Below are 16,567 nucleotides of genomic sequence, written 5' to 3'. Positions count from 1 at the left end.
TTGTTCCCCCGAAATGCTGTATGCATTACAGTTTATATTAATGAAGTCATACTGACAAAATCCTAATTTCTGGATAGTTTACTGTACCAGAGAAAACCTGGTTAACGTATTACTAAATGTAATGTAATACCTTAGATAAATAAAAACAGACATGACTGCTACCATATTAAAACAATGAAAGGAAGTTTTAGATGAAAGAATATGTAATGTTGGAAGACATTCCAAACCACCTAGATAGGTCATTCATGAACTAATTCTAAAAGAATAATCAGACCATGCAAGCAAGTGTGCTCTGTGATCATATTTTTATTGAAAACTGTTTTATATAAATGTGAACAGATAAGATAATATCACTTTATTAGCCATATACAATTTCTTGCAATAGGAATTTGTCTTTTTGCATACCCCAGCTTGCTCTCAATGAGACACACAGGAACACAGACTGGGAGAGAGAAGCTTAGGGTCAGAGCACAGGGTCAAGCCTGCGTGTCAAGGTTTGTAAATATAATTTTAATGTTAATGTTAATATAATTTTCTTTTCTTCTTTTAGTAACAATAATCACTAGAGATATTTATATTGTGAAATTGTATCAAGGTTACATTAAAATACCAATAAATGTCAATATGCCAGGTGAAATAGATTGCAAAAATGTCTCTTATTTTGAAAGCAACACTTACCGAGGTAGTTGTCATCCTCTGGCTTACCAGAGTAGCTGTGCTGTCTTATATCGATATTAGTTGCTCCCGCTGGAATATGTACAACCACATTATAACCTAAAATGGACATTGAATAAAAGTACATTTAAAAAAATGTGCTAATATGTATTTGTTATGGTTAAAGATGTCTTAAATGCAGTTTTACAGGTATTGTACAGATAATATGCATTACTTGCTTAACAACCTAAGGAGTATTCAGAATTAAACTGTCAAGTAACTGTTTACTTTATGTTGATGCATGTTCCAAGATAGAACAATATAAGAATTAAAACATAGGACGAGAAGTTAACTGATAATAACTGTAATCACAAAGACTAGCATTAGACTAAACAAATCTAATATTTAAGATCTTTAAATTATATTAAAAATGTAAATAAAAAATATCCTTAATGGACTGCTCAAGAGTAAAGATATTAAACTAATTCCACCACTCGGGGGCAGCATCTGTAAAGGTTATGTCTCATGCACACCGTGAATCGAATAAAAAATGTAAAATCAATTTTTTTCTAAGATCTCATTTTTACATCAGGTGGGTGGCTCCATTTGCAAGTCAGCAAAGATTTTTAAAATGCTGCCGTAGAGTCAGCCTTTGTAGTCATTACATATAATTGTTTTAGCTTTTACTCATACACCTGAAAATAGATGCATTACAACCTAAGCTGTTTTAACAAGACGGACAAGAATTTTAATTGCAGCAAACATGACTAGATTAAATTTCACAACAGGTTTTTATGCTTAACTTAGCTAACACTTTATTTAGTAACTCCACTAATGGCAGGGTGACACTGGAAGCAGAAAAAACAATGTGAAAAGAACCTCGCATTAAGCAAGAATCTTAACAAATTGCAACAGCTGTTCAGAACTCTAGACTTCCAGACTTTTGTTATGCCAGAGGAAAATGCTAGATTGTTTTGTGGAAAAAAAACACACACCTTGAAGAAAAACTTTACTTTGTCAATATTCTTCACAGTGTTATAACCTTTCAGAACAAACAGGTACAGCTTAAGTTTTCTTGTGCTCCCACATTCCTTTCTAAAACTCCTAAATGTAAACTAAATATCATGAAAAGTCCCTCTTTTCCCTACTACTCAAGTAACAATTGATAACATAGGTAATTAACCACATTTCAAAGCCTAGTAAAGGATTTTATAAGTACAATGTCAAATGCTTTCAACTAACAGTATAAGTACATAAGTACATGTAATAAGTGAACTATAAAGCCACAGCAATAATCACCCACATTATAACCCCACTTAGGCTCCAGAAGGATTTCAAACTCCAGTTCTTGTCAATGACCACACAATTCTTTTCAATGACCACACACATCATTTACCACAACCACAAATAATAACACAATAGTCTTTGAGAGTTACTTCCTAAAAGACTCTAAAGATCTTGTTTCAATCAAGCTTGGCATTCAGGGATTTTAGAGGCTACCTCAAATGGGAAAAAGAGATACTTTGCAGTTGCTGCAAAATAACTGGATTAGTGAAGGAATTTACATTTAAGCCTAAGGGGCACACCTAATCATTTACAAAGGACCTGACAATTTATTTGCACTGTTAGTAAAATGTAACTGCTTGCCTTATCTGGTTACTCTTCCAAAAATGTGGTTTGCTCCACAAAAACAAAATCTGCTAAAATACTTTGATTTGATCAAAAGTGAGAAGGAAAGAGACCAAAGCAGTAAAGGCTAACATGGTTCCTCACTAGTGTGTTTGCCTAGTAAAAACTACATTAGTTTGTATTCCATTAATTCCAACAGAGGTTTTTTACAGCACATACCTACAACAGCTAATACCTACAAATGTAAAGTATACTTTGGAGAAGAGAAGCCACAAATTAAGATGTGTGCAGAACTACTCTAAAACACTGAGCTGTTGTTTTGCTACAGGCATGTGTTCATGACATTTAAGAGTAAAGCTAATGTTTCAATTGGTATGTGGGGCTGGGATGGTTCTGGGCTTTACTCAAGAAACACATAGGCCCGGGACAAATAGAGCACAACCCCTGACTTGCCCAACATGTATGTACTAAAGGGACACAGATCACAGTGCATACAAGTGGTTTTAAGTACATGTCATTACAGATGCAGCCATTCAAAATGCGCGGGCGATACCGCATTATTTTCCGGTGCGCTTTACGCAGTCTACCGCGAGTTACCAGTAAATACCGCTAGTTACCGTAAATTCTCCTATAATACCGCAAGCAAAATAATAGTATCCGGAATTTCCGCAAGGTTGAGCTAATAAAGCTCAACCTCTCATGTTTGAGCTGTCGCCATCAAAGTCTTTAACGAAGATATTACTAATAGTATTAATAATGAATGACCTTGGACAAGCTGTAAACTCAAAGTATTGCCCTGGTCCACATTATTTTTTTTCATTGACCGTCTTTGTAAAAGTAACACCACAGCATTTCGCAATCACGCATTTGTTTCCAATCATGCAAAGTACAGTGATTCACCATGCCTTTCACATGCTCATAAAAGAGATTGATTTAGGAACATAAACATATTACCATATGCAAACTGTACTGTATACAGTATGTATATGTATATTTAATGTCTTAACTGTGCCTGTTTAAGTATTGAATATTTATATGGAATTTTACCACTGAAGGGAAATCTTAGTACCTGAGCATAAAAAGAATACTGTAACGCGTGTGAAGGCCATAAACGATATTAATTTTGGAACTTAAACATACAGTATATGGCTGGTCTCGGTACTTTAAAGAAAACATACACACCAGTATTCCATTTCTACCTAAACATTTTAAGCATCGAAGTCTTTAACTAACGTGATACCGGAGTCAACAAACATACTTTTAGAATTTGTTTAAAAGGGAATATAATATGGAATCGTGTATCTAAAGAAATTAATAACGATATAATTATATTCATGTTGGAAAAAAACTGCAACGGACATAAAAACTCCCTTGCTTTTAACAGAGCGTTCCATAATTTGTAACTACGGAAATTATTTAAACTGCGACACTTATCATTCAACCAGAGCTCGAAATATCACAAGGGTCCTCTAGAGCACAGCAAAAACTGTATTAAAGAAATTAATAAGAAATAAGTATATTAGTGTACTGCGACAGGGCTGTGTAGGGCTGTTTCACCTCTCTCTTCATGTGACTCTATTCAAAAGCCATTTAGCAAAGAGGGGATGAGAAGAGTGACAAACAAGTATACAGTACTTTAGATCTTTTTTTCTGAACCGGGGAAAATCTGATCATGTTTCTCTATAACAATGGGGGGATCATTGTGTGGTACAGAATGGAGCTCAGTCAATTCAAACAAGTTCAGCGCTGATTCAGTTAAAAAAAAACTGCAACGGACATATGCTCCTATTCTTTTTATGCTCAGCTACTAAGATTTCCCTTCAGTGGTAAAATTCCATATAAATATTCAATACTACAACGGGCACAGTAAAGACGTTTACTGCAAATCTTTCTACGACAGACCAACGGACCACGAGTGCCCCTGTCGGTCAACCAATCACGTACCGCGGTACCGCGCGTCATTGTGCGTCACAATGCGCGACACTGTAGCCAATTACCTCCGGTACGTGTCTGTACAGCGCACTTTGAATGGCTGCATCTGTATTTTCATTAAAGTGAGGCTCAGTTTTTCATATACAATTACCATGAATATGTGATTTTATCTTAAAACCTCCAGAACAAAATATAGGTGTACTGTATGTTCAATGTATGTTAGGCTTACTGTTCATGTGCATCTACAGATATTTAAAAATTGTAATATAAGGAAAATATATGTGTGTTCTCGTAATTTAATATTATTAACTTATCTTCAGTTTTAGGGTAAATGTAAAAAAATCAATTATAGTTTATAGTTTAGTCATAATCAGGCTTACCATATTGAGCACTATTGAAGGTCCCAGCTAAAGTTTTGCATGATGAGTTATCACCACCGCACACTCCACATTTGTCTCTCCTTGCTTTGGAGTTCAACACATGGTCACATCCAGCTTGCTATAAGTGAGAGAAGAAATTGATGCATGAATGAGCAAAGGTATTAGATAAATACTTCTCCAAAACACTTTTGTATAGAAGAGTGTTTTCATCTCTTCAAATGCAATACTTGAGAGACCAAATGTTTTATTTTCTAAAAGGATATTATTTAAATCAAGCTGGATATTCAGAGAAATGCAAAAGATTATATTATATTAGTACAAAGTATTTTATTGCTCATAGCATTGGGAGGCCTTATCAATACCCTGCATAATCCTTGTACACAGATGTCATGTGTGTCTGGTCCACACTGGGTTCCATCAATGACGCGATCTTTCAGTTGATAGTAGGCAGTTGTTCCAGCAACTCTGCAGAACAGCTTGCAGCGATCCTTCATGAGAACTGAAAGAAAATGCACAGTGCTCATTAAAACTATTATCTATTTACAAAAATAAAATACAAATTGTGTGATCTACAAAACTCCCTAGGCTCATTCACAAAGATTTTGTAAATGTCTAAAAAAGACAGGTATAGTAGGTAGTAATCACAAAGGTGTGTACCCCTAATGTAAGCACGCCCAATGGAAATCATTAGTATAGCTACACATGTAATGTAAGTGCAGAACTAAAGAGTCGACATTCCTAGTCAGTGCATCTTAAATGATATTGTACGTACTGTAGGCACCACTGACTATAAGCCTATGTACAAAAGGCTTCATGGAGACTTGTCTTGAAAAGTTTTGCAAAACAAAAATGGTCAGAAAATGTATCATAAAAGTGTCAGAAAGCTATGAAAAGGGAGATCAGGAAATAAGGAAAGCTAATGTTCGGTACAGTACAAAAATAGTACTGTACAGTATATCATGACCATAGTTGATACCTTGGATTAAATCCATGGCCAATATTTCTCAGAATGACTGAGAATAACTAATATTTAGTAAGTATTAAGTGACATGTATAGTCAACATCTAGCAAATGACCTAAATGTGTTTTATACCCTTTTTGAATTTGAATATAACTGCAGATAACAGTACTGACTTTACTGGATATGAGGACGTCAATAAGAATGACACAGTAGATGTAGTAGGTGCATAGGCAGTTTAGGAGAGTCAATGTTAAGAAGAGTGCATGCCAGATACTGTGTCTGGCAGAGTTCTTACTTTTTGTGTGGATCAATATGATATTTTTTGTCTGCTTTTTTAGATTTCTTTAAATCTCTGTGGAGGAAATGTGTTATTATTCCCATCCCAAAAAACTGCCAGGTGACAGGAGTTAATGTGGCTCTCACATTGCTTTCTACCAAAAAGTTTGGAGATAATACTGAAGCAACATATTATAAAGGAAACAAAGAACCCTACTGATTCCCTGCTGTTTTCATATAGGGAAAGGGTAGATGATGCAATCATCACTTTGTTACATACAGTACAGTTTATAAACATCTTAACCAAGCAAAATCTTGTTTTATAATGTTTTTTTCTTATTTTCTGATTAAATAGTAACCTGGTTATTTTGTAGTAAACTAGTGTTACTAATACAAAATCAACTAAGTGTGTAAAGTGTACCCAACAACCTAAACTAACCTTATACACAAAAGTTAACACAAAAACACAAGTAAACTAGGAAAACAAATAAGGGAAAACAAGAGAAATCAACAGGAACAGGGGACAAAAGAACACAAAGGTTGAACATGTAACACATCAGGGGCAGGGTAAAGGCAAAACAAGGATAAACACACAAACAAATGAAAGTACAAAGAAACTAAAAGAAAACCAACAAAACAACAAAGCCGAAGCAATAACCAAAAGCGAAGCGAAGCGAAGCAATAACCAAAACCAAACGGGGGCGAAGTCAAACAAAGGCCTCTTCTTTCAGAAAACCTCCATGTTATATGCTGAATAAGATGCACTCTGATTGGCTGAGAGCTAATTGATGATGACATCATACTGAAACAGTGGTGTGATGGTGGGCCAATGGGGGAGGGAGAACAATCAAGGGTCAGCAGTGTGGAACATAAAAAAAACACACACAGACCACACACTGGGACGTAACACAGCTTTTGATTTTTTTACGTTTCAACAGGTAACAATAGGGAAACTATAGCTTTAGAATGATGAATGGTCCATTCTAAATGATTTTGTTGAATGCTGTGATGAGTTCTCTTTGCTTTTAAATGTTTTGAAAACAAATTAACTTATCATTTACTTTAGGAATAATTTTGTCTCCCACTATAATAATTTGTAAAACTGCAGAGTGTGTTAATGGTAACAAACATTTTGGACTGGTCAAAGATAAAACAATTAAGATTTCTTAGAAAACGTGCTTCTTTTCTATGAATAATTTACTGAGAGTATCTTAAGGTTTTATTTGTCTGTATGATAACATCAGTATTACAAGTAAATACTATGTTGGGGAACATAGTGAACACAAGTAGCAAAACCACTGGAGTAAATCAGATCAATCTTAATACACTGAAGCAGAGTAGCCAGACTTTAAAAGAAGCAGAATTGGTGGCTGATGTGGTTGCCCACTATAGTGCCAGTACTGTTTTTGTGATCTATCTGTATGTGAAGATTCCCTGTGTAATGAGTGGGAAATGCCTCAACCACCAAACTGTGTGTACCAATGTTCTTTAAGCTCAGGGCCTGTCTTATTCCTCACACTTTTGCCTGGGTGTAAGAAGTGCCCCTCTGTTAAAAAAAACACTCATTCTGCATGAAATCTTGAGGATCAGCTCATTACATCAGCTTTTCAGGAGCAAACTACCAAAATGTTTCATTATGCTACCTTCATTTATGAGTGTTATGGTCTGGCAGCATAATCACATCTAATCTTATAATCTTAGTAAGACTGGGAATGTTCAGTACTGGAATGCTGAACCTCTAGATGTTAGAATGTCAGGGTGCCGCTCTTGGTGGATCAGTATATGCTTTCCAAGCCAATACCTTAAACCTAGGTCCTAATGCTTGGTGATTAAATCCCAAGGTACTGTTTGTAAGAGTGGGGATGTTATCTTCAGTGCCCTGGCTAAATACCCCTTGGTGCAACTTAAACTCAGTTAAAGGTAAACACAGGATCAAAGGGAATTTTCAGGTTTACTCAAGTTAATTAACTTTTTGGTAAATCATTAAGAGTGTTCATCATCCAAAAACACAGCACAGAAAAGAGAGAGATGAAGAGAAGACAGAGAAAGGAACAGAAGGAAGGGAGAAGCACCTTATCTTCTTCTAAGCTCATGCCAGGCAAGATGCCCTTGTGCTGATCAGTCTTGGAGTCCAGGTGTTTTAAAAGTAATTTGAACCTTACTAAAGACAGCTTGCCTTCCTTTTATTTTACGAAACTCTGATTTCCTTAACTGTGGAATCATCAGGCTAAAGACGTTCTCTACAAGTTGGTGATTTTAGAAAACAGAGATAGATTCCCTTTTACTTTTGGGCCTCCAGGTTGAAGGAAGGGAGATATAGTGCTGGGTCGTATTCTTTTTATATGGAAGCAAGGTCTGTCATTTGTTTAGGTTTTGTATTGTTTTTTACATTACATGGTTAGCATTCTTTGTTTTCAGGGTCATTCCAATTTTCTACATACCTCAATGTTTATAATAATATATATAATATAACGGTGTTTTGTTTGTGTGAGTTGTGCTATAATTAATTATCTTGGAGGCGGGATGGGGGTTAACCCGGGCTCAGCTGTTCAGGAAATGCCGTATAGAAACCTATGCCCTCAGGCCATGGACACGAGCGAGGAGGAAAGCGTGACCCGGAAGTATATAGCCCCAGACAGAGACACACCAGAAAAACAAGCAAAGCACAGGAAACTAGGGACAAGACAGAGTAAGAGCGTCCTCTAGCTGTAGAGAGTGTTACAAAAAGTTTACATTCTCATGCACTGTGGCCACAGTTCCCTATAGACAGACAATCAGAATAGACAGGGGTTGTCTAATCAGACCCTCACAAGTCTCTGGAGGGTTAGATCTTAAATCTCAGGAATACAGTTATAGTAAACATCCTGGAAAATATTCTGGTTTGGATAAAAATTAGACATCATCATTTCTTTAGTTTGAGTAGCAGACTTGATCATTACCATGCCGTCCTGCCAGCTAGAAGACAGTTACTGAGCACATTGCCCTACACAGAATTGACTGGGCTGGGACTTCCACTGATATGTGTTTGGGTGAAGTGGGAGTTCGGCAAGTATAGGGAGGGAAGGAAAACTTGTTCTAGACACCTCCTCAACACCCACAATATAGGGATGGTTGATGTGCATTTTCTCCCTGCTACACTACCAATTAAGTGGGATGTGTTTCAGCCTTATTGTCAATATTAGTTACATCAAATGTTTAAAAGTTATGAAGTAAACCTTATAAAGGTTTAAAGATGTTCATCTATATAGAATGAGATAACATGATTTTATTAATAAAATGAATTTTAAGATGATAAAATGCATTGCAAAATAACAACAATCTTTGAAAATGATCTGCTTTATACTCCCCTTACCATGAGGTGATCTCCTTTTTCATAACTTGTATCTCTGGAAAGGTCAAACAATAAAAGTTTTAAAGTGTATTTTTATAGTGTAAATTTAGTTTTTCCGACATTTTCTCTTCTGGTGTAAAACTGTGCCAAACTGTCATTTGCTTTGCCAGAAAGTGATCATGTCCAGCTGCACGAGTAAGTGTAATGTTAAATTCTTTATTATTCGGTCTGAAAAAAATAATGCTTTTGTAGGAATAGTACATTCTAACTTCTGATTTTCGGACTATTGAATATGTGGAGCTTTGAAAATTACCTGAAAGCTTTTTTTCCTTTTCCTGGTTATACACCAGTACAGTGGTCCTCTTCCCTGATCCTGGGTGATCTTTGTCTTCAATTTTACATTCCATTCCAACTGAACTCTCTATCACAATGATAACTTATCTTTGCAAGATTACCAAAACTCTTAAGCCAATGGATAGGGTTAGTGATTTGCATCAACCATGAATCATTCTGTTTTCAGATGTGTGAAAAGTATATCAATAAAGCTATGCAAAAAAAATGTGATTCCCACCTCTGTTTTGACATCATTCATTGGCCACCATTTTCGAAATAAGGAAACAACCATTTCATAAGCCAATTGAGAACAGACTCAACAAAGCTAAATTTCTTGGTGAAAACACTTCAGCAGCAGATTTCTGAAACCAATGTGAGTGCAGAGACAACTTAAAAAGATCTAATCGAGCAAGAAGTACAATTAAAAGCATCAATTAGCCTCAGTGATTAAGAGCTCATTTGGAATGAAAACAAGAAGACACAGGGGTCCTCCAAGACCAGGGCTGAGATCCACTGCATTAGTAGACATGCGGGCTGACCAGTGACCAAGAACAAAAACCACAGTCATTGCTGTGGGACACACTGAGCAGAACTAATGTGTATCAGCGAAAACCAAAGCCCAGTTTTCACAGTATTTTGTCAGCTTTAAAAACACAAGACTTAATTGAAAAAGAATACTCTTGAATAACACAAAATGGAAACAATTCAAAAGTTTTAAAATTCAAGCTCTCCTCCATTGTGAGTAACTAAATATGCTCCACTGTGAATTTCCCATTTTCAGTACTACTTACTGCCACTGTATTTTGGAACCCATCGTACAGTGGGAGGTAGACCATTGATATTAAAATGTTTGCCATCAAACTGAGAGCACTGTTCCTCTCGGAAGTCCTTCCATCCTTTGGGACAAGCCTCAGTATTACACGATCGGAATTTCATACGCCGCCCAACACAGAATTTCCCTCCATTTCGTGGCCTGCAAAACATATTTTAAGATCATCTCCAAAACTTAATATATTATTAAAAATGGTGTATTTATACACAGAGCAGTAACAGAATTACAACATTATATATCAGTGTTTTCAGAAAAATTAAGTGTAACTCTATGAGTTGCATAAACACTAAGTCACCTCAAAGGTGAGTGGGTTAATAGGCCACAGGTAAAGAGAATATTTAACCAGCTGCATGTGATGCCAGGAAAAAATCAAGAAAGTAAAACAGAAAGGGGAGCAACATAACTTGCTTATCAAATGAACAACACCTTTGTGCAATTCTTATTTTGCAGGCTGGACTACATAATCTTAGAATCCTTAAAAGCAATGAAGTCAAGTCCTTTTACGTTCTGTCATCTAAATTGGTGTGTACTACAGATTAACTGATTATGAGGTCCAAGTGTAATGGAAACAGGAATCTCTAGTCACCACAGAGCACTGATTAGATGAAGACAACCTGAGTTTACCATGATAACGTTCCAAGACCTTACTTGCTGCTCTTATTGCTGTAGGCTTATCCATATATGACAGCATTGCAGCAGGACAATGTCCTCTTGCTGCTTGTGCAACAGTGATTTGTGGAGAGGCTGAAATGTGAGAATGGCACAGATGCCCTACTCTCCATATTTGAGATGCTATGATATGTGACATCTGTGTCTCATAAGCCAGTGAACTGGCAAATGCTTGTCCAGACTTTGTGAGATGAATGGATCAGAATTCCATTATATAGCATGACATTTTAAGTTCTAATTATTCTTGCTAAGCTTTGTCCAAAGTTCCTAATACCTTTGTCAAAGGGAAAAAAAGCAACATATTTTTCAAAAACTGTTTTTTTTCTTTTCTTCCACAATCTTGACTTTAAAGAACAATATGACTTTGGGTAAAAAAGTATAAAGCATCAGGCACAAGCAACAAAAAAGAGAACGGTAAAAAAGCACTCACTCAGGTTTATTACAGTCTCTGGCTGCACTTCTAATTCCTCCTCCACATGATCTGGAGCAGGTGCTGTATGGACCCCATGGCCCCCACTCTCCGTGCACTGGTCGCACCTCCATTTCTTTGGTCACACATTTACCATGTCGACAGTGCTGTGTATGGTAATAAAACAGTGACTCTGAGAAAGCTTTGTCATTTCGGAAGGCTGTGTGGAGATATTATCTTTATAGGATTTGAAATTCTGCTTATCCATCCATTTCATCCAATGAAGGACTGAAATCCTTCAGTAATGAAGCTTTCCCATGATCATCTGTTTCTGTTTTCTTGTATATGTGGTTTACATATTCCTAATTCCAATAATCCAAGATTATTGGTTACAGTTTTTTTTTTCCATAATGGTAACATCACAGAAGTCGAAATCAGGAAAAGGTCGACTAACAAAAGATTCTTTATATCCCCTCAAGATTTGCTTTTCTAATGTCAAAAGGTGAATGTACTTTGGAAATCATCTGCCTGTATTAAATCCCACACTGTAAAATTAGTTAAGATTTGCAAAAGTAGAGACCTGTAGACATATATTCTAAAATGATGTGAGATACCAGATAAGAAAGGGAAACTTGAGTTTGAGCCTATACACTGCATGATGACAGACAGGGAAGACGTCACCAAAAAGAGGGTGGAAGAAGACATAAGACTTGTGACAAGATTTTATATAGCATAGAAGTCTTATATGAAGCAGATATGAAATGTCTACCTGAAACATGGATGTGTATTTTTATCTGCAGATAAAGCTTTTTGTTGTTTGTGACGGAATTACTGACAGGAAGTGCAAACATGACAGGAGATCTCTTTAGAGAGCCAGTGTTCATGAAGCAGTGGCACTGTTCTATATTATGTTTAAGAACAGCTCTGCATTGCAATGTCCTGTTGTAAAAGAAACCCTGTCAGACTTACTTGTAAATAGACACTTTTATTTATTGTTTTCTTTCTTGTTATCAAGTAATTGTGCTTCAAGACACAAGACAAAAGATGTTACCACTTGGCCAAAAGCAGTTTTATAAATATAGTACACATTTTATTTATGGAGAAATACTCTTTAGAAGTACATGTGTAGATACTTGACTTTATACTGCCTTAGTAGCTTTTAAAAATGTCACACTATCATCAATGTAAACATACACTGAACTAAAGTATGAAAATACGCATTACATTCTCAGTGCCACATCCTCATGTATAATTAAAATGTACATATATATATATATTATGAATAACATTTATATATTAATATCTATAATACATCCTTTTAATGGATTTTCCAACACTACTATTATTAAGACAACTTTAATCTCTGCTTCAGTGGAATGCAGGACATAATTGCAATTGGCATACAGTAAGATGTAAAACAGAGTCTGGACACAGAAGCAAAGTCTTGTAAAACATTGATAAGGAGACATTAAAATTCAAATGACAGACCTTTCTGCAGCACAGGTATTAAAGAACATTTTTCTTCTGATTAGAATGTTATTATGTGCTATAACATGAATAACTTTAAGGCCTTATTGAAAAGAGCTACAGGCTGAATTATAATTATCAGACCTGATTTTGAGTGCAAAAAAGTCCACCTCAGCATATCCATCTAGACCTGCCAATGACATTTATTGAAAAATAATTCTGCAATAAACACTCTCTATTGCCAGTTTTAAAATACTACATAATATCATAAGACAAATATAGATATATATATATGTAAGTTATCTCTCTAAAGGTAAAGGTTAACTAAATTAATATTTACAAATACAAAAAATAAAGCAGTGAAAGATTACCTTAAACAAACAAAACACAAAAAATAAATAAAACTTAAACAAAACACATGAACATAAATGTTATTCAGGTTATTCAAAAATGAATCTGTAAGTTTTGCTGTATATAAAATGACTAATAAAATATATTGTAGTAAAAAAAAAGTTACACATCGTCAGGCATTAAAAAATGAAGTCACTGTTAAAGCTCCATTAAAAGCAGATGGAATATATTTTTGAAACTGTGACACGCAACACAAAACTGAGAATCACACTGATCTGCGCAGAGCAGATGGATGTTCCAGTTACAATTACATCATTTTCCACATACCTGATTAGATTTAGTTTCCATTCTCTTTCAACAGTGTAAAAACAGCTGCAGTACATTTTTGGCAATTCAATCATCCTAATAAATATGTTTAATTCAGTCCTGCTTCTGATTTTACAAATGTCCTTCACTCATTCTGCTTTTTAAATCAATGTCCTTAAAGTATATTCTTTGTCATATTACCACAAAGGGAAGATTATGACAAATGCCATGAAGGAACAGTAGCCCTCATGTATTAAACCTAGAAAGTTGCTACAAATTAGTGTACTGACAGTAATTTTTTACACTTAATTGTGGGTATTAAATGCTGTCAGTTGGATATTAATCGCCACATTTTGCTACAGGATACAACAGTAGATGTTGAATACAGAAGGTGAGAAGAAGCTTCCTGTCAGTCAGAAAAACACACAAGCAACAAGCCAAGTCATATGATGGTTTTTAAACTTCATAAGCCAAGAGCTGGGAGGTGCACATACTGGGATTGTCACTGTGGTCAAAATGTAGAAACAAAAACAAAAGGTGGATCAAACTAACCAAAGTAAACACTCAAGGAGTTATATGTAATATAGCAATACATTCTTATTTTAACATCACCGTTGACCAAACAAAGAAAGGTTCAATAATGTTGTAATCTCTCCTGTTCGCATTATAAACCATGGTTTTGAATAATGCAAGAATTTCAGGATTTAAAATGCATGAATTGTGTCTGTATAATCTTCGGGAATATATTAAGGTAAGTCAGCCAGGTTTATGATTTTTTAACAAGGCTAAAATGGTGTTTTAAATGTTCTTAGTATATAATTTTATTTTCATTGTCTACTTTATCAATTGTCGTTCTTTTTAAAATATGAAAGCTGATGACATATTCACATCACAATATATGTTTATGCATATATTTTTTGCTGATTACATATTAAATCGGGATTTCACTGAACAGTCCAAAAATGACCATGGACTTTGAAGCCATAGGATATTCAGAAGTTGAAAAACAAGTTAAGAACAAGTTAATGTTTGTGATTACATGAAGCAATCTGCAGCTCCTCCTGTTATTTATATTTACCTTTACCTTTGCTTTTTTCTCATTTGCATTTGGCCATTTCTCATTATTTAATAGAAACTGATGTGGCAACAGTTCTTTTCTCCTACTTTCACTGAATTGTGCATTAGACAATTACAGTACATTGTACCTCCATATGATATTGGCAGCTGCCAATTTTCTATCCCTGTGTGCTGCTTTCTTAAATACAACAGAGGAAAGAATGTCTGTTAGGTATTACTATGTTTTCTGTCCCATTGTCACACATGTCATGAAGATATGAAATTGATTCCTCAGTCCATAAACTTACATATTTGATACCTCTGTTAAAATGCAGAGCTTTAGCAATTATCAACCAATAGCTAAGTTACCATATTGTTAAATTTTTAGAAATTCTTGACATTCAGCTATAAGTTCACTTATCTGTAAATAAGCTGTATGAGACATTTTACTCTGAGGTCAGATTGATGTATAATACTGAAACAGTTCTTGTTACAATCACTAATTATTTACTGATGAGTGTAACAATATTTTATGCATTCTTGTCCTGCTGGACTTCAGTGTTGCTTTTGATGCAGTTGAGTATCTAAACTGAATAAATGAATAAATTAGAGAAGGCTTAGTATAGAATACCCTTACCCAGCACATTAGCTACATATTTCCAAAGTGGCATGTTAGGCAAATCCAAATTGAAGAAACTTAACACCTCATGTAATAAATAAGGATATGTGAATGTAGCAGTGCAAAGTCACCCATCAATACCTACAGTATATATCTACAGTGGGCATAGAAAGTCACCACACCCTTTCAAAAAGTTCACCTTTTGTTGACCTAAAGCCAAAAAAGAACACAAATAAAATCAGACTTTTTCCCACTTTTACTTACAAATTGTACCTTGCAACATCCAGCTTAAAAAAAGAAAGCAAAACTTCTGAAAAAAAGTAGAATAACTGGGTTGAATAAGAGAACCCCCCATGAGTTAATACTTGGTGGTTTGCTTGAATGACACCTTGAGTCTGTTTGGATACATCTCTACCAACTTTGCACACCTAGAGGCAGGAATATTTGCCCATTCCTCCTTACAGAATTGTTCAAGCTCAGTCAAACTACGTGGTGACCATTGATGGACTGCCCTCTTCAAGTCATTCCAAAGATTTTAGGTGGGATTTAGGTCGGGGCTCTGACTAGGCCACTCAAGGACATTCACCTTCCTGTCCTTCAGCCACTGTACGGTTGCTTTGGCAGTGAGCTTTGGGTCATTGTCATGTTGAAAGGTGAACCGTCTTCCCTTTTTCAACTTCCTGGCTGCAGGTTTTCTATAAGAATTTGCCTGTATTTTGCACCATCCATCTTCCCTTCTATCCTGACAAGTACCACAGTCCTAGCTGAAGAAAAACACCCCCACAACAGGATACTGCCACCACCATGCATTATTGTAGGAATGGTGTTCTTTGGATGGTAAGATGTATTGTGTTTTCGCCAGATGTACCGTTTTGCATCCGGTCAAAAAGTTCGGCTTCAGCCACAGAATCTTTAAGGTGCTTTTTAGCAAAACATAAACAAGACTTGATGTGACCTTTAAGGAGTGGCTTTTTTCTTGCCACCCTCCTATACAGGCCAGATTTGTGGAGCGCTTGTGATATTGTTGTCACATGCACACAATGACCAGTCTTTTTCATTAAGGCCTGTAGCTCATTCAAAGTTGCCATCAGCCTCTTGGTAGCCTCTCTGATCAGTCTCCTTCTTGCTTGGTCATCCAGTTTGGAGGGAAGGCCTGATCTAGGCAAGGTCTGGGTGGTACCATACGCCTTCCACTTCATAAGGATGGTCTTCACTGTGCTCTAAGGGATACTTAAAGCCTTTGAAATGTTTTTATACCCATCCACAACTCTATCTCAAAAGTTCTTTTGAAAGCACCTTTTCACCCATAGTGGATTCTTTCCTTTGAAATGCACATTCAAGCAATGGAATCCGCTAGAGACA

The 16,567-nt window shown here is 35.8% G+C and overlaps 1 protein-coding gene across 1 annotated transcript in view; it reads right to left on the bottom strand.

Annotated features, from left to right (window-relative positions):
- Positions 1-16,567, bottom strand: part of LOC148654895 (A disintegrin and metalloproteinase with thrombospondin motifs 20) — a 169,460-nt gene that overhangs the window by 73,067 nt on the left and 79,826 nt on the right. Inside the window, exons 12-16 of the mRNA XM_088644799.1 lie at positions 11,428-11,573; positions 10,288-10,469; positions 4,958-5,094; positions 4,596-4,713; positions 679-774 (exon numbers count right to left, since the gene is read on the bottom strand). Of these exons, the coding sequence (XP_088500925.1) occupies positions 679-774; positions 4,596-4,713; positions 4,958-5,094; positions 10,288-10,469; positions 11,428-11,573 (679 nt within the window). The remainder of the gene's footprint in view (positions 1-678; positions 775-4,595; positions 4,714-4,957; positions 5,095-10,287; positions 10,470-11,427; positions 11,574-16,567) is intronic.

This window comes from Lepisosteus platostomus, chromosome 9 (assembly GCF_059453375.1).
Source record: "Lepisosteus platostomus isolate fLepPlt1 chromosome 9, fLepPlt1.hap1, whole genome shotgun sequence".
Taxonomy (NCBI): domain Eukaryota; kingdom Metazoa; phylum Chordata; class Actinopteri; order Semionotiformes; family Lepisosteidae; genus Lepisosteus; species Lepisosteus platostomus.
Note: the sequence above shows the minus strand (reverse complement) of the source record. Positions and strands in the feature narration are given on the sequence as shown.